Source organism: Etheostoma spectabile, chromosome 8 (genome assembly GCF_008692095.1).
Source record: "Etheostoma spectabile isolate EspeVRDwgs_2016 chromosome 8, UIUC_Espe_1.0, whole genome shotgun sequence".
Lineage (NCBI taxonomy): Eukaryota > Metazoa > Chordata > Actinopteri > Perciformes > Percidae > Etheostoma > Etheostoma spectabile.
The window spans coordinates 23859474-23879115 of NC_045740.1; the positions used below are offsets into that span (position 1 = coordinate 23859474).

The 19642-nt window shown below is 41.3% G+C and overlaps 1 protein-coding gene and 1 long non-coding RNA gene across 2 annotated transcripts; both read right to left on the minus strand.

Moving 5' to 3' along the window:
* Positions 1-3359: 3359 nt before the first annotated feature.
* Positions 3360-8519, minus strand: LOC116694461 (uncharacterized). Its single transcript, XR_004333168.1, has 3 exons — positions 8471-8519; positions 4033-4197; positions 3360-3387 (listed from the first exon to the last, which is right to left on the minus strand). It is a non-coding gene; the product is annotated as an uncharacterized LOC116694461 (long non-coding RNA).
* Positions 8520-11101: 2582 nt separating this feature from the next.
* On the minus strand, positions 11102-17302 carry LOC116693534 (hydrocephalus-inducing protein homolog). The gene is made up of 6 exons (XM_032522523.1): positions 17097-17302; positions 16622-16811; positions 15719-15818; positions 11930-12048; positions 11349-11572; positions 11102-11192 (listed from the first exon to the last, which is right to left on the minus strand). The coding sequence occupies exons 1-6, from the start codon at positions 17132-17134 to the stop codon at positions 11102-11104; spliced, it is 762 nt and encodes a 253-aa protein (XP_032378414.1). The 5' UTR covers positions 17135-17302.
* Positions 17303-19642: the final 2340 nt, after the last annotated feature.

Here is a 19642-nt window from a genome sequence, read left to right on the forward strand (position 1 = left end):
TTTCGAGTTTTTGATGAGGTCTGAAGATCCCGTCAAGCACCATGTCACCATGAATATCCTTACTTTGAGCTGAGATGGAGGGCATGGTTGGATCGGCCGGACAAATGTCCCCCCTTTTGAGTCTTTGGGGAGAGCAGGAAGTCCTCAGTCGCCAGTGAAGCAGCTGCATTCGCTTCCCACGGTTGGTCAGCTTGAAGTGGTACTGGCATGACCAGGGCTAATAGGACATACCGGAGCGAGGACGCGAGGAATTAAGGCATGTTGTCTATAACTACACATTTTCAGTTCTAAATACCCCATATCAATAGTAAGTCAATTTGAATAATGAGTGGACATCTTTTATTCTACCTGAAGTATGTGCTAGGTCAAGGTTGGGAGCAAAAGGCTTGTCACGACAATCGTTGTGTGCCAGTGCCTGTGGCAAACAGAGGGACAGTGTGTGTTTGACTCCTGGATGGATATTTCCACCGCATGGGGTGGAAGTGAAGTGTGTCCTCCAGGTGTGCCACTATTCTCGTCAAGCTGGCTCTCTTGGTGGCACTTCCCCCTCTGGGCTCAACTCGGCCAAAGGACTTCCATAGCGCTGAGGAAAACAGAAACACAAGGGAAAAGAGTTCCTTTACCATCTAAATCGGATGAGGTAAAGTGTTGCTACAACAGGATCCCCGCCTTTGCATCCATAGAGTTACATAGTATAGTTACAGCAGTAGTACATGATGGAAATGTGTTAATTGAAAATAGCTCCCTTCACTTAATTGAGATCCTATGGGTACAGATGGACCTGTAAAGATAGATGTATATATATAAAGCCGCATAAACACATCAATATTCCTTGCCTGACATAAGAAAAATATCTCCATAATGGATTTGGATTGGTAGAGTATGGATATACATAACAAGTTAAGATGAGTGTACTATGATAAATGTGTTTTAAAATACTCAAAAGCCTTAACACAGGATTGTTTTGAAATGTATTTTTCTCACATCTACACTCTCTTTGAGTGAGCATAAAAAAAGAGATGCCGCAAGACAAACTCAATATTCATTCTACTTCCCAGCTGTGGGATGGTGTTGATTGCATTGATTTCAATAAAGTCCAATGCAATGAGAAAACAGACGCGCTGCAAATCTAATGTTCATTTCCAGTCCTTAAACAAAGCCCTTCACTGTGCTCAGTGCACTGTACAGTTTCTCTCCTCTCTCTCTCTCTTCTCTATCTCGCTCTCTCTCTCTCTATATATATATATATATATATAAATATAATATATATAAATAGCAAGCAGTTGTCGGGATCACAATCAATGTTCTGTATAGCAACTCTGTTGATGAATGGCTGGAACATAAACTTTTAATTGGGCTTTTGAGAATGGGTTTCCTAAAGATGCAGTGAAGCTTAGGACAACATGGTAGATTGATCATCAATGAGAAGAATTATGTCCTATGTCAAGTACTGCAATTGACATTTGTGTTGCATCACTGAAGCAGAGACTCTACTACAATAATCCTGGACAAATGAAGGGCTCTAAATTCAGATTTAGTTTGATGGTCTGTTGAAAGTACTTCCTTACAGAAAGTTCCTGCAGAAAAAGAGACATTTGAAGAAAGATGCCTCACACAAGCAGGCAACACTTGACCAGAGAGTGACACGGTCAGAGTCATAGATACTTTCTCAGCATTTGTTGATCGGGTAAAAAGGGCACAGGAAGCTGACTGGGTGTGGGTCGATACAAGGGTGACAGAGTAAAGGGGGTGGGTAGAGTTAGAAAGAGAAAGAGCAAGGGGTTGACTCTCATGAGGAAGGAGCAAGACGACTGGAATCTCAATAATCACATCAAACCTGCTGCATCCACAACTTGATTTGCATGGATTGCTTTTGGACGCAGCACAAGTAAGAGGGCTTTGAATCCAAATCAGTGCTGTATGCTTACAGCTATCAAGAGCACATGAACCCCCACAAATCTAGCACCAAACTTAAAAGGTGTTAAGTGAGAACGGAATTTGGATGAGCGGTGGTATACCATCTGCCAGACTTAAACAGTCAACATAGGGGAAACACTGGACACTATTTTTCACATTACACAGTCTGGTTGTCTAGGATATCTTTTACACTGTATAAAATAATCAATTAAATCCTGTTTATTAGGGGAGGTTGTGGTTCATTTCTCTCAGATGGTCACTTAGATGACAAGCAAGTTGGATACCTTCCACAATATCCCCACAATCATCATCATCGGGCTACTTGTGTGGCTCCCTGCCAGCCTATGAGCGAGATGCAATGTAATTCCAGGAGAGTCTGCATCGATTGATGTTGAGAGTGCAGGGGGAAACTCCTATCCTCAACACTGCCTTAGAGGTGAGGACGGGTCACACAACTGCAGTTACACCAGGGTTGCCTGTGTGTGTTTGAATAGTGTCATGCAGGGTGTTTTATCTGCTTAGGAAGTATTGAGTATAGCTCCTGTAGAAGCTTGCTCCATTGGCTTCCAGTGATAGCAGAAGAGCTTTCAGAAAGACTGAGATCATAAGATAAGGTACAGTTACATTACACTAAGTAAAAGTATGATTAAATAAAACTGAGTGGAAGATTATAGTTCCAATCTTAAGAGTTTTTGTGATGGGTCTGTGCTCCCTCTTGTATTTCTAAATCTTTCAACATTGTAGACGTCGTATTGTGTTTGTAGATTAAATAATTATTTTGTGTATAAAATTCATAAACACCAGACACTGCAAGAGATTCCAAGTTGAGCATTGTCAATCAGCGTCCCAGATCCAGCCCACTATTCCAGTCATGTCATCCTGAATCAACAAAATGTCAGGTCTGACGGTTCACGAAGGAGAGCACACTCAAGGAAAATCACTTATCTTCTGGGGTAGGACTACAATTGAGTGGCAACAAATTATGCAAGAGTAGCAAAGCATTAGAACTATTACTCATTCATTACATATAGAATGATGTTAATGTGTACAAACAGCAGGGGAAAACAGACAGAAGGTTTGCTAAAGAAATCTAGCCACTAATGGACAGATGGCTCGACAGGTATGTATTAAATCCACCACGAAAAGCATTTAATTTCTGTATGCTCCCTTGTAACATCTTACCACTAGATCTCAGGGCTTGTAAATTTGAATGTATCAAACCGTTTTATTCATTTATCTCTAATTAGCATGTGCGTTCTATCTAATAGCGTTAATACAGTATATGGACTAAGGGGTGTGTCTGTGTGGTGTGTTTGTACCATGCAAGCAGTAAAGTGGGCTGGAATAGGTGGACTGGTTTGACAGTTGCAGCGTTCTAGTTATGTCCGTCAGACCGGGATTGTGCCAAGTCCAGCTGTGGGCTCTGAACATGAACTATTGGTCCTGCCCAATACATGACAACCCCACCTCCTGGAACAGAAAAAGGCAGATTAGAGAACACATTTTACTGACGGTAATTGTAGAGAAAGACACCTGCATATGATTTGCCTGTATTCAGATAAACTACTCAAAATACTCCCTTATGCAGAGTATTCAACCAGTAACAGCAACGATATTAAACTTACAGAATTACACACACACACACACACACACACACACACACACACACACAACACCACCCAACAACACACACACACACCACACACACACCACCACACACCACACACACACAACAACCACACACACACACACACACACACAAGGCGGCGGGGGCTCAGTGGTAGAGCGGTGTGCTGCCAATCGGAAGGTTCGATCCCCGCCCCTGCAGTCATTGTCGAAGTGTCCTTGGGCAAGACACTGAACCCCGAGTTGCCCCGGTGCTGCGCATCTGAGTGTGAGTGGGTATGAATGTATATCTGATGAGCAGGTGGCACCTTGTACGGCAGCCCCGGCCACAGTGTATGAAGTGTGTGAATGGTGAATGTCCTGTAGATGTAAAAGCGCTTTGAGCAGTTGTTAAGACTGGAAAAGCGCTATATAAATACAGCACATTTACATTTACACACACACACACCACACACACACACACGCACACACACACACACTTCCACTGACCAGGGGTGGCTGGAAGCTACCAAACACAGCAATGCGTAGAGTGCGCTGTTGCCTTCCAATGGCCTTAGCCAGCAGAAACACAGGAAGCTCTTCTGAACTGTGAGGAAGAATCAATCCTCTGGGTTTGAAACTGCCAAAAAGCAGTGGCAGACTCTCCTCATATTCCTGAAAAAGGTGACACAGACAGAAAATGACTTTTTTAGCAAACATTAAGGCCAAAAAATCTATTGTACAAAAAGACAGATGGTTTTAAAGTAATATATATTCCCTGCCCTTGTCATGGCAGGAGTGGACAGTGACAGTGATTTGAATGTTGGCCATTTGTACCAGTACAGTTTCATGGAGCTTTTGCTGTAAATGTGAAGTATTTTATACAGCGCTTGTCTTAACAATACTCAAAACGCTTTTACATAGTAAAGGAACCATTCACACACATTCATGCACTGTGGCCGAGGCTGCCGACACAACACCTGCTCATCAGATACACACTCACGCACATTCACCACTCCAATGACGCACCATCGGGGGCAACTTGGGGTTCAGGTCTGCCCAAGCACACTTCGACATGGGACTGCAGGGCAGGGATTGAATCACCAAACTTCCAATTGGTAGGCTACCGCTCTACCACTGAGCCACAGCCGCACACTGTAAGTCAGGGCATGATTATTTGATTCCAAAAACAATATTTATTATATTTGTCTTAACAAGGGTCAGAGTCTTAACACAGTGATAATGACAGGCTATTGGATTCATTAAAGCAATAGTTCAACATTTTGGCAAATACTTTACTGGTTCCTTAGGGAGAGCTGGATGAGAAGCTTGATACCTCTTAATGTCCAGTAATATGAGGACTAGACCAAGGAGACAGTTAGCTTAGCTTAACACTTCAGAAAGTCCCTGCTTCGGAGGGTCAAAACACACAGTCTAGTTCCAAGCTAAAAATCCATTTTAAAGTTCAGCAAAAGCTAATATAAGTCCAATCAAGTGATATCGTTGAAAGTTCCTGTGCCTTTAGTACAAGAAACAATAAAGAAATAACGTGTTAGTTATCTTTAGGGGGGGTGGGAAAGCTGACTTTGTACTTTGGACACAGCCAGGCTAGCTGTTTACTTGAATTTCTGTTGCTCATGAAAACATTAATGTAGAAGTGTCCTTGGGCAAGACACTGAACTCCAAATTGCTCCTGAAGCTGCGCAATTGGTGTGTACAATCGGTATGTCGTTGAGCAGGTGGCAGACATGGAAGCCTTGGTCACCTGTGTGTGCATGAATGTCCAGCATGAATGTGTGCGTTAATGGTGCTGTAGTGTGTAAAGCACTTTGAGTAATTGTTAAGACTAGAAAAGCAGAATTTAAAGTGCAGCTACAGTCATTCCTGGTTGCAAGGACGGTGCAGAAATGACAAGAGTGGATGTGGAAGACCCAGAAGCGCTGACCAATCAAAGCAGACTGTGCTTTTTCGGGAGAGGTTCTTAAGAAGACAGGCACTAAAACCATGGATTTATGATAAGAACTGGATACAGAGTTGGAGGTGACGCCCCTATTCTATTAGAGTTGCTCAGTAGTGTAGACCTTATGGAGCCAGAAATTACACCGTTAATCTACACTGCATCAGCACTGTGCGGCCCATAAAGCAGGCCACCTACAAACCTCAGTGGCCCAGCTGGCTACTTCTGGTTTAGCACTCCGCTAACTTGAATAAGGATAAAATGATTTAATTGTGCACTTTCCAAATGTTATCGGATTCAATTCTGTCATTTCCGGGGGTTGTGACGCTAAAAAAAATACAAGACATATCGATCCATATAAGTCAATGGGACAAAGTATTTTGGACCAGTCCGCATCAGTGCTGTGCTAGGAAATGCAATTTCACTGTTAGGCCACCATGTTCAATTGGCTTCAAAGAAGGCACACTTTCTGAGGGCTTGGCTAAAACGGAGGTTTCAGACAGACTGTGATACAGTAGACAGAATTTGAAAAATAAAGTATTTTTTTGAACATTGAAGGTAGACATATTCTAGTAAAAACCCAAATACAAGAATGAGTCTGAAAAATCTGCGTTATATGGGACCTTAAAAATGCATGCAATCCGATGGAAATTTCTATGCAACATTAGGAGAAATTCAATTTTAATCAAGTAATTATTATACTTAAAAGTCCTTTACGATAAACCATCAGCAAAGCTAAAAGTTAATAGAGAGCTCTTAGGCTCGTTTTGCTAGAGAGATCAACAAGACAGGGCTGCCCCCTGAGTCCAATTCTAGTTGCAATCTTTATTGAGCCACTGGCACAATGGATTGGCAGAACAACAAGATCACAGGTGTCAGTATGGCAGCAGGTGAACAAAAGTGGCCCTGTTCGCAGATGACGTGCTTGTTAGCCTTTCAAACCCAACAGAATCTCTTCCAGCGTTGATGTCTATTTTAGATGAGTAGGGTCATACTCAGGATATAAATTAAATAAGAAAAAAAAACAGGTTCTAGTTTTTATTTGATCGCCCAAATGTCTCGGTCAGGTACCATCTAGACTGGGACAAGGATATATAAAATACTTAGGAATTATCCTACCCTTAGACACATCAAAACTAGAAGACATTAAAATATGGCCCCCTCAAAAAATAAATTAAAATGATATCAATAGATGGAAATTGATCCCTTATAAACCAGTTCTCGTATAGATTGGTTAAAATGAACATTCTACCAAGACTCCTATATCTTTTCTCTCAATCCAATAAAGAAAACCAGAATTGTATTTTAGAGAGTGGGATAAAATACTTTCCAGATTATATGGGCAGGGAAGAATAAAACCCTACAATCATCCAAGGACAAAGGGGGACTAGCCCTCCCCGTTCGAGAAATTACTATAGAGCAGCCAAATTCGGCCACCAGTGGGATGGGTGTACTCCAAATTATAGATCAAAACGGAAAGAATAGAAATGACAATGGGATTAGGAATACCAGTGGTTAGTTTGGTTGGAGATCCTTCATGACAGATTGCCTATCAGACCCCAACAATCCATGGATAACTGGCTCTTTGACAACTTGGGTGAAATAATTAAAAGTATCAATTGAAGAGAAAAACTGAAGTGTTTAAATGGTTAGCTATGATCCGGATTTTGTACCAAATAGCTATGATGCAAGATTCAAAACCTGGGGACAATGGGCTTACTGCATACTGCACACTCCTAGAGCAGAATAAAGTTTTGAGTTTCCGGGACCTGAGAGAAAGATTTGACCTACAGAACCAGGATTATTTAGATATTTGCAGATCCAGGATTTTGCAAACAAGAAATTCCCAAGGAATGTTCCTTCAGAGAGGGATGAAATTCTTAACATCTTCCAAGGGGCCTTCAGGAATGTTTCCTTCCAAAAGATAATATCCAAACTATACTCAGTCTTCAAGACCTTAAAGTGATCAACATTGGGCATTAAGGAAAGATGGGAAGCAGAGGGAGGATTTACAGTCTCACAGAGGAGGGGTACAGGACTGGAAACAGCAGTGGTCAGTGACAAGCTCCCCTCCTGGAGGGAATTCAATTGGAAAAATGTGACTTGATTTTCTTTCTCCGGCACAAAAGGCCTAATCAAATCAGACTGCCCGCTGGAGGTCCTGTGGGAATACTTTGGCATTCATTTTCATATTTTTGGAGCTGTCCCTCTGTGGCCCCATTTTGGAGGGAGGTTCTTGGGGTTCTGGAGGCTGTTTTTTAAAGGAAAATGGTTCTAAATTTCAAAGTCATGTACCTGTGTCATCTGGATGGTTTTGAATATACAAAGCGTGACAAATGCCTTTTTGTGTGTTGTTAGTGGGGTGCAAAAAGGCTTTGACCAGAAAATGGCTGAAGAAAACCAAACCATCAATAAAGGGGATTGATAATCTATAAAATATATGTGATGTAAAGAATACTTTTAAACCACGGAACCAAGCTGATATTTTGAAGAAAAATGGTCAAAATGGTTGAGTGAGCTAGTGTCATCTGTAAGACCTGATTTCATATAAATCGTCAAAATAAGGTTGAAATTCTTTAATAAGAAATTCTTTTCCCTATTCTTGTGCAGTATCTTTATAATTTTATTTTGTGATGTGTTTGTGTTCAGGCTGCGTTTTACTTGGTGGCCAAATCCTCCTTTCATCATGCTAAATCGTAAATCAAGAACCTTTTTTTTTTTCCTTATCTTCAAACAGCATCTTTATATTTTCTTTATGCGTGATGTACGTATGGTAACTGCTGTTCGACTTGACGCACAGATCCTCCCCGTCACGTTATGTTATGTTGTATGTTCCGTGCCCAGATGGCACATACATATGTTATGTTAAAAGAAAAACAATAAAAAGTAAAAAAATAAATAAATGCATGCAACCCTTGACAGTTTGTGCTTGTTACTTTCCCTGTTCTATAAGTACACTGCCATCACTGCCATATATGTAATATACAATACCTGGTCCAGCATGCCGTAGCAGGCAGGCAGAGTGCTGGTGTTGGTCAGCGCCGCACTTGCTGTTCATAGCGGTGATTTAGGAAAACATTTGAAAGTCCAAGACTGGAGTCTCCCACAATATCAGGAACAACACACCTATTAACAAAGATAAATAGACAGATAGAGGAGAGGAGAATAAAAGATTTGAGGTTTGTGTATCAATCACAACAGTATTTGGCATCAATCATGGCCGACTGCAGTGTCTTAATTAGAACTTATTCATGACTTAACAATGACGGTGATTGCAGCAAGGAATTCAGATTGCCAAGCCCTATTCTGAGTGATGGTGCAGGTGACATTCAATGTATTATATGCAAATTAGGCTCGAATATTTAACACATAACACCAATTTGTCGACACTTGTATGGAAGTTCAATGGACTGCATTTTCAGTTTGTCAAAGCATCAGCAAGAGCCAGAAGACAGCCAGAAGCACAGAAGAGGTTAACGCCAGAATAAAAGACACTTTGCTTAAGAGAAAGTGTGGTCAGTTTGTAAAAAGCAACCTCTGCTGTTTTATGCCATCTTTGAGTATGTTTGCGTATGTATGCACACAAAGAGCGTGTGTGTATGTTCCCATCTGTAAATGTGTCTGACCTGGCTATGATAGGCAGAGTTAGGATTTTCTTCCCGACACACCTGAACACACCACCAGCGCCAGACTGTAGCTTCGACTGTGTTGGAGCACAGCTTCACCTGTGTACATAATACACACTACAATAGTATTGAGACGACCAAAAGGTTAAAAACATACAGAAAAAAATTGCTCACATCAATATGGAATGCCATTTTATTCAAAGTTAAATAAATGGAAAATACATACATAAATAAATATGCCTTTGAAATAAATTCTGAAATTCTGAAATGAGGCAATAATATAAATATATGTAAATAAAAATATAAATTATGCAATATGTTTAAACATAAATAAATGAGTTTACTTTTATTATTCATGGGACTTTTGTTTCATAAAGTATTAATTTGCCTCTTGTTATATTCAGATGAAGGGCTTAGATTTTTCTTTATATATATTATATATATATATATATATATATTATTATATATTCTTTTGTAGGATATCTTATTGAGGGGATGCACTGCTTATCTCTTTTGCAGCTACACTTAATGATTAGGCTGCACCATTCAGAGTATCATGACTAGCTGCATCACCATCTGTTATGGCAGTTGCACCGACCTCAACCATCAACCATACAGAGGGGGTTATAAACTGCTCAGCACATCACCAAGATGGGTCTGCCATCCAAGGAAAACTACTACACCCAGCGGTGCAGGAAGAAGGCCATAGGATTAGCAGGGAGCCCAATCACCTCAGCTACAAACTGTTTTGCCTGCCGCCTGCCGGGAGACTGTACCGCATCCGGTCCCACCCCTCCCATACCTTGTACATACCTGTATTGTCACCTTACCTTTATATTACTTTTACTTAATATTTAAGAAACTGTGTGCGTACACTGAAGGTGTGTCCAAACATTTGGCCTGTACTATGTGTTATGTAATATATTATGTGTGTGTATATAATAATGTGTGTATGTACAGTATATTATTATTACTTCTCTCAGCAAATACATTTACTCCGTTCCTGTTTACATTCAGTTGATTCATTCAGATCAGTTTTTTTAGTTATTTTATTTTATCCTATACTTTGACTTGCAGTATTTTCAGTATTTCTTAAGCCGCATTTCTATTTCCCCCTTGTCCTAAAATGCTCAAAAATTGATGAGAGTACTTCCTTGTTTTATGAATAAGGCGGTTAATTACCCTCGATCAGAGTCTTTGGGGGATACAAAAGGCCCGGAAAATGTCCCCAGAACTTAATTTAGAATCTGGTGTCTGCAGTCAGTCAGTTCCTCAGAAGGTTGGTAGTTCCAGAGAAAAGTTCCTTTGGTTGAAACGCCCTTTTGATCTCTTCTTTTTTTCATTAGCTGTGTTTTCTTCTTACATATTCAATTAGCATGTGGAAGGGAGCCTGAGATCTAAGATTTCATTACCAACAACTACTTCTTGTATAGTTAATGTGCACATGGCAAAAAACTTATATATATATATGTATATATTATATATATATATATATATATATATATATATTTTTCAATAACATACCGCCAGTACAGTTTTGGCATACTTAAAAAACAAAAAAGGTTCTACTAGTTTAGCAACATTGATTTTAAAAAGTATTCTTTCAAATGGGTTCCCCTTCATTGTTAATTCACGTACCTCAATGGTGACACCTGAAAAGGAACACACAGAGCCCGCAGCAGGTGTGACGGTGAACTCCACAGGCCGTGCATGAAGATCTCAGCAGCACTGCCTTCCCAAATGTTCATGGACACCTTGGACGCCTGTTTGAGACTAGTAACACTGGGAGACCCCAAGCCGTCTCCTCGACATGCAGGGCAAAGGTAACAGGCACAGAGGAGTCGTTGAATAGGCTACACTTCACGTTAGTGGAAACCTGCACAGAACATTAGATGGCAAAGGGGAAATAAAGAGGAGGCTGAGGTGGAGGACATTTATTTCCTGAACGTTCAGATTCTCGAAGTTATCGTATGTAGCTACTTAAAAATTAAAAAGCTCAAGAAAAATGTTGCAACTCACCAAAGCCTACATCTCCAAAATTGAGCTGTGAAACATCAAAGTGTAATTTGGGACCAACAACACAACCCCTGAAAAAAAGAAGAAGCCAAAAACATGTGCCATGAGAAACATTGGTATTTTAATAAGTAACACTGCCAACAAATTTCAAGACCGAGTTTTTATATTTGCTCGGCTATATCTGAATGTTCCATTACAATCTGAGTAAAGACTCTGGCTAACTTCACCTGAAAGTCACAGTCAGTGGTTGAGGCTGTCCTGTGACAGTTAGCAGCAGGTTTTCATTGAAAGTTCCCAAGATGCAACTGTGGAAGGTGACTTTCACAATCTGGCAGGCCCCAGTGGGAACAACACCTTCCACAGGACTGAAGGAGAAACAGCGGCCGAAGGTGGTGTTGGGGCTTGACAGCCTGAAAGGAGCATCAATCAGTCCTCTGTTGTTCAACTCCATCTGGAGAAAAACAAAGGATCTGCTGATTCAACACCCATGTCATGTTTTCTGTGATGTTAAGTTTTTATGCACTACAAATCTAAACAAACTCCTAGAAAACTGCAGGTCCACTGCAATTCTCAGTTCTTTCAAACTTTTTCTTTCTGATGCTGCTTTTTGAAGTAATGTGTAATTTCTACACGGCAATCACTTTAATTCCTGTATTTCATTCCTGTTTAATTCTATTTCAGCTGGTTTTATATCTCTTTAACATACTGTAAGTTTTTAGTTGTTTTCAACTAGCAGCATGTTGTGTTGATAATTTGATCAGATAATCTGAAGGGACACAACTGTTCACTTTGGCTTAACCTTTCTTACTTCATAATTGTCTGTGTCACCAATGAATACATTTCTTATGTCCATCAGGTCATAGTTGAGCTGGAGATTAGGTCCCACTCCCTCAGCCTTTATTGTGAGAGGCAACCGAGATTCACGGCCTAAGTGCAGACACAAAGAGGGAGAGATTCACAACCAAGTTAAAGACAGAGAAACCAAAAACATACTGTAAGGTCAAGGGAACATTCCACAACAAGGAGGTCGGAGGTTTACCAACACAAATGCATTTATAAAGTGACAACTTAAGGTTTACAAAGATTGTCTTACATATCAAACATGGTGTTTATCCAGGTGAATTGAAAAAATTCATTCATGTGTCCAGATTAAAGTGCTAAATTAATGGTTGTCCAAATGTAAAAGTCTACATACTTGCTAAACATTAACTTTGCTGCAACTTTTCTACTTTTTTCTCTGTCTCTGAACTTTTTGAAGGGCATACGAGTTCAATCATGCAGTTTTGCTGAATAAGCTTCTAATGCTTCTGCAAAGTGAGGAATCAGGGTATGGTAGTTTTCAGTCCGACTGTCATTGAGCCAGGCTGGTCAGGTCGCCACCTGCCTCAGAAAAACATGAATTATGTAAATCTGGCCTCCGGCTCCGAAGACACACGTGACAGCCACAGCAATTCCCAACAACCTTTTACTACCATGAGAAGAAATGAATATATGTGGGCCTCATGACTGTAGGGTCTAATACGAAAATGAACTGAGATCAAATAGCAATGAGCAGTTAAAGCATTAGGAGGGACTTAGGGGTTAATTTGTGGTGTGCTTCCAGTTTGATTGTGGACGTCTACAACTGACGGAGAAAGGAACGTGAAAAACAGAATAGTTGAGAGAGTTGTTGTTCTCTGACAAAAACAGACAGGCACAGGTCTGCTCAGACTTGTCTGTCTAACCTTTGTCTGCACCAACGGATGTGGGCCTTGACCAAACTGCCACTTTGCTTGTTTGAAAGCCATGATGTCTCTCTCCCATGGGTGGGCCAGATTCTCGGGCGGGAAAAGCAGAGAAAGGAGAGGTAACCTGCCCCTTGTGACCTCATAAGGAGCAAGATTCCAGATTGGCCCATCTGAGCTTTCATTATCTCAAAGGAAAAAACAGGATACCCAGGACTCGGTTTACGTCTATCACCATTTCTTCAGCACTGGGGGACCATAAGCAGGCTGGGGGGGACGCATATTGCATAATGTTAAAAACCTCATAAAGTGAAATGGTCAGCACTGGGACCTTTAAAGAGAGATTGTATAACATTTCTACTCATTATGAGAGGCAAAGTTGAATGGATCTGAACTGACCAGTCGTGATTATACCTTGCTTCCCTACTCATATTTGATTTACGTGTTTGAGAATTGGACAAAAAACGCAATTTTCTGGGACTATTTGGAACTCGACCTCAGGTGTGGTCTTCCAATGTTGTCTAAATTGATGGATAGCATTTCAATGTTTTTCAGTTACAAGGTTGTGTTTAGTAAATCTATCACAAACGGAGCTGTATTGTTCTCTTTATGGACTTCTTTCTACCAAAAAATACTTTGCACTGGTCGGGGGTACTTGGCAAAAAAAAAAATTCAAAGGGGGTGCATTCTTAAAAAAAGTTAAAGAACCACTGCCCTAGAGAGTTAAATCCTGCTCCAGTGCCAAGGCCATCTTAGAGTACAGTAAGATGGAAAAAGCCTATTCATTTGTTTGCTGTAAGATTTCTAATCCATTGGATCATTGGCATATTTCAAAGTTTGGTTAATCAGAAATGTTTACTACTCTTATTATAGCCTAATTTATCCATATTGCATGTATTGCAATATTATTTGTGGAGCTACTTATCCAATTTACCTGATAAGTTATATACTTTGCAAAATAAATTTTGCAGAATTGACCTGTTGGTAGGGGACTGATCATTCAGCCCCTCTCTTTAAAGAGAGTTAAGCCTTGCTGTCTCCATTCTACTTACACATACACACAGTCGAGTGATAGTGAGATTCCTTTATAAGCCCGTAGGACTTTTCTAATCTCACCTGCACAATCCTATATTTTATTATTTAATTTTCTTGCGTTCCTGTGTCTTGATTTTAATGTACAAAATAACCAAAATTCAAACTCAAGGCTGGATATTTAGCTATTACCGTAGAAGTTCAGGTTTACTTCAGCTTCATATTAATTACAAATATGTCTACTTCAGAACCACAGACAGCACCAGGGATTTATCAATACACAACCGACAGTTAGGTTACTGATATTACAGAGCCATGGACGGGGTCATAGATGCTAACCTGCACAAAACTTAATCAGATATAAGATCAATGCGAAAAGGTGGGGACAATAAAAAACAACAGAGGAAAACAACAATTGCACAAAGCAACAAAGAGAATGGAGATGGGGACATGGAGTGGAGAAAGACAAACAAATAAACCCCTGTCAAAGAGGGCCCTGCGAGGAGACGACGCGATGGCACCCGCCCCAGAAATGCGCAATGGCCCAAGCTCCGATGCCCCAGACCCCTGAGATCTGTAGTGGTGGACCAACTGATATTGGCCTCCTGGGCACCATGCTGCTAGCTCAGCTTAAATTTGCACATTGATTGTTTCTTACTGTATTGTAAATATACACTCACCGGCCACTTTATTAGGTACACCTGTCCAACTGCTCGTTAACACTTAATTTCTAAGCAGCCAATCACATGGCGGCAACTCAGTGCATTTAGGCATGTAGACATGGAAGAAGGGCTGGTCTGAGTATTTCAGAAACTGCTAATCTACTGGGATTTTCACGCACCAACCATCTAGGGTTACAGAGAATGGTCGCAAAAAAGAAAAAACATCCAGTGAGCGGCAGTGTCTGTGGGCGGAAATGCCTTGTTTATGCCAGAGGTCAGAGGAGAATGGCCAGACTGGTTCGAGCTGATGAAGGGCAACAGTGACTCCAAATAACCACCGTTACAACCAAGGTGGGCAAGAAGGCATCTCTGAACGCACAGTACGTCGAAATTTGAGGCAGATGGGTCTACAAGCAGAGAAGACCACATCGGGTGCCACTCCTTTCAGCTAAGAACAGGAAACTGAGACTACAATTTGCACAAGTCATCGAAATTGGACAATAGAAGATTGGAAAAACGTTGCCTGGTCTGATGAGTCTCGATTTCTGCTGCGACAGTCGGATGGTAGGGTCAGAATTTGGCGTCTACAACATGAAAGCATGGATCCATCCTGCCTTGTATCAAACGGTTCAGGCTGGTGGTGTGGTGTCATGTGTGGGGAATATTTTCTTGGCACTCTTTGGGCCCCTGGTACCAATTGAGCATCGTTGCAACGCCACAGCCTACCTGAGTATTGTTGCTGACCATGTCATCCCTTATGACCATAAGTACCCAACTTCTGATGGTACTTAGCAGGATAATGCGCCCATGTCATAAAGCTGGAATCATCACAGACTGGTTTCTTGAACATGACAATGAGTTGGCTGTACTCAAATGGCCTACAGTCACCAGATCTCAATCCAATAGAGCATCTTTGGGATGTGGTGGAACGGGAGATTCGCATCATGGATGTGCAGCCGAAATCTGCGGCAACTGTGTGATGCCATCATGTCAATATGGACCAACCTCCCTGAGGAATGCTTCCAGCACCTGTTGAATCTATGCCACGAAGAATTGAGGCAGTTCTGAAGGCAAAAGGGGGTTCAACCCGTTACTAGCATGGGGTACCTAATAAAGTGGCCGGTGAGTGTACATGCAATACTGTGCTATGAGTGCTGTATTTTCTAGCTAGGCACTGACCTGTGACATCACAATATATGGTTTGTTGGTATACTTTGGCCTCATCGGGCTTGAAGACAATGGTGAACTGTGCTGGGCATTTGGGCCATATTTCACCTTCCTGAGCCATGTAAAGACAAGAAGAAGAAAAAAAAACAATAGGTCATTTTGATTAAAGGATATAAATCAGACATGCACACCCTACACAAACCTAGCATTTGGCTGGCCCGTGTATGGTCAATGTGCTTAATTCTGGCCAAATTAATACAGGGTTAGTCAGCAGTGGTGTCTTTAATGTCAATATAGATTTAAAATGTTTGTTTGTGAAATTTTCATCACCATTGCGATTAAAACATGCACAATAAAAACACTGCAAAAGCCTAACACTTAATCATTCCATTTAGGGACGGGCAACAAAACCTTTTTAAAAAGCCTGTTTCAATGTTGTGTGATTGTTTTTTCTAATTATGTAGGCCTACCTGTTCACACATTCATTCGTCTAAAGAACGAGTGACAGAGAAGAAGACAACAGCAACAACAACAACACACAACACACACACACACACACACACACACACACACACACACACACACACACACACACACACACACACACACACACACACACACACACACACACACACACGGTGCCGTTCATCTGCATGTAGCCTACTCTGCCTGTGCTACTTAGCCCGTAAATGCCCTTAGACAGCTCACAAAAGGCTGTATAGAAGTAAGGTCACCCCCGCGGAATTAATAAAAAGTATTGGATTATTCAGAAACATCATGAGAAGCTGTAATCTCTGCAGCACAGTCCGAACACGGAAAGAAGCTAAGCTGCAAATCCATGGGTACTGTGTGGACAATTAGCTGGCAAGAGTGATACAAAGAGACAGGAAAACACTAACACACACATAAACACACCGCTGGCATCACAGTTATGCAGCTGCGTGAGAGGGCCAGGATGTTGTTCTGCACAGCCTGGCTTCTGCGTTCCTGCAGTGCTCTGGACAGCAGTGGCAGGCGATGGATCGCTGTGGGGTCAGACTCACACTGAATAAGCAACCGTTCCCTCTCCACCTCCTCCTCCTTCTGTTGCAGCACTGAGCTTTCCCTACAGACAAGGAGGAAGGAAGGTAAGGTAAAAGACAAAAAAAGAAAGAGAAACCAGAAGTGTACGATAGAAGAACAAAGACATGCTAACAGAAAGTAGGATGGACACTTTTCTGGCAACACATGCTCTGGTAATGAAAAAAAACACAGCAGGTAATTTTACTGGCTACATGTACACAGTAAGACGAGAGGGGAGGCTTATACAGCCCACACTTTTAAAAACATCTTATCCAAAAACCCACTTCGTATTGTTGGTGGTTAAATCCTTGTGTTCATACATACATACCTCAGTAAGCTCAGGGCCTCCTCTTGCAGGCTGGGCATTGTCGTCCAACAGTATTAAGAGGGATCTTACTACTGTAGGTGAGGGACACTTTGTGTACGTTGGCCAGGGAAAGGTAAGTCTTCTTCAACAGAACAAAGTCAGACTCAAGATGAATGTCTAGTTCCTCACAAGCACCATACAAGCTGATAGACACATCTTCACCTGCGCAGAAGTCAAGCAAAAACAGCATGTAGACACATGTAGAAGTGCACACACAAGCATCCATGTACAGATTATACCAATGGTTTTTAAATTTCTGATCCTCAACTTCTTTTGTCACACGACTAGTGGGATGAAGACAACAAAGCATGATTTTAACAGCTGAGCAGAGTATATTCTACATCCAGTTCAAATAAATCTCCTGAATAAGTAAGGTGAGTGAGGAGACACTATTTTCTTTGTACAGTGGTGTGAAAAGTGTTTGCCCCCTTCCTCATTTCCTGTTCCTTTGCATGTTTGTCACACTTAAGTGTCGGAACATCAAACCAATTTAAACAATAGTCATGGACAACACAAGTAAACAACAAATGAGTTTGTAAATGAAGGTGTTTATTATTAAAAGGTGAAAAAAATCCAAACCATCATGGTGTGTGAAAAAGTGATTGCCCCTAAACCTAATAAATGGTTGTGCCACCTTAGCAGCAAACAACTGCAACCAAGCGTTGCGATAATGTGCAATGAGGCTTTTACAGCGTCCTGGAGGAATTTTGGCCCACTCATCTTTGCAGAATTGTCCTAATTCAGTTACATTAGAGGGTTTCGAGATGAACGGCCTTTTTAAGGTCATACCACAAACTCTCAATAGGATTCCGGTCAAGACTTTGGCTAGGCCACTCCAAAGTCTTCAATTTGTTTTCTTCAGCCATTCGGTGGTGGACTTGCTGGTGTTTTTAGGATCATTGTCCTGCTGCAGAACCCAAGTTCGTTTCAGCTTGAGTACACAAACAGATGGTCGGACATTCTCTTCAGGATCTCTTGGTAGACAGCAGAATTCATAGTTCATTTTATCACGGCAAGTCTTCAGTCCTGAAGCAGCAAAAACAGCCCAGACCATCACAAACCACCACCATATTTTACTGTTGGTATAATGTTCTTTTTATGGAATGCAGTGTTCCTTCTACGCCAGATATACTTGGACACACCCTTCCAAAGAGTTCCACTTTTGTCTCATCGGTTCACAGAATGTTGTCCCAAAAGTCTGGGGATCTCAAGATGTTTGTGGGAAATTGAGACGAGCTTTGATGTTCTTTTGCTCAGCAGTGGGTTTTCTCTTGGAACTCTGCCATGCAGGCCATTTTTGCCCAGTCTTCCTGTGGTGGAGGCATGAACGCTGACCTTAACTGAGGCAAGTGAGGTCTGCAGTTCTTTGAACGTTGTTGTGGGGTCTTTTGTGACCTTTGGATGAGTCGTCGCTGCGCTCTTGGGGTATTTGGGGCGGCCGGCCACTCCTGGGAAGGTTCACCAATGTTCCATGTCTTCGTCATTGTGGATAATGGCTCTCACTGTGTTTCGCTGGATTCCCAAAGGTTTGGAAATGCTTTATAACCCTTTCCCGACTGATAGTCTCAATTACTTTCTTTCTCAATTGTTCTGAATTTCTTTGGGTCTCGGATGAGTGTAGCTTTTAAGGATCTTCTGGTGGACCTTACGTGTCAAGCAGCTCCTATTTAAGTGATGCCTTGATTGTGAACAGGTGTGGCAATAATCAGGCCTGGGTGTGGCTAGAGAAATTGAACTCAGGGTGGACAACCACAGTTATAGTATGTTTTAACAAGGGGGGCAATCACTTTTTCACACAGGGCATGATGGTTAGGATTTTTTTTTCACCTTTAATAATAAACACCTTCATTTACAAATTGCATTTTGTGTTACATTGTGTTGTCCTTGGACTATGTTTAAATTGGTTTGATGTTCCGAAACAATAAGTGTGACAAACATGCAAAGGAACCGGAAATGAGGAAGGGGGCAAACACTTTTTCACACCCACTGTATATATTTCGGTATTTCCAAAAATGTCTTATCTTGATTTTGTGAAGTGGATTGACCAACTGTTAAACACATTTGCACATTAATAGCGGTTGTGATAGATTTACTAAACAACAACCTTGTAACTGAAAAACATTGAAATGCTATCCATCAATTTAGACAACATTTGAAGACCACACCTGAGGTCGAGTTCCAAATAGTCCCAGAAAATTGCGGTTTTGTCCAATTCTCAAACACGTACAATCAAATATGAGTAGGGAAGCAAGGTATAATCACGACTGGTCAGTTCAGATCCATTTCAACTTTTGCCTCTCATTAATGAGTAGAAATGTTATACAATCTCTCTTTAAAGGTCCCAGTGCATGACCATTTCACTTTATGAGGTTTTTTAACATTATGCAATATGCGTCCCCCCCAGCCTGCTTATGGTCCCCCAGTGGCTAGAAATGGTGATAGACGTAAACCGAGTCCTGGGTATCCTGTTTTTCCTTTGAGATAATGAAAGCTCAGATGGGCCAATC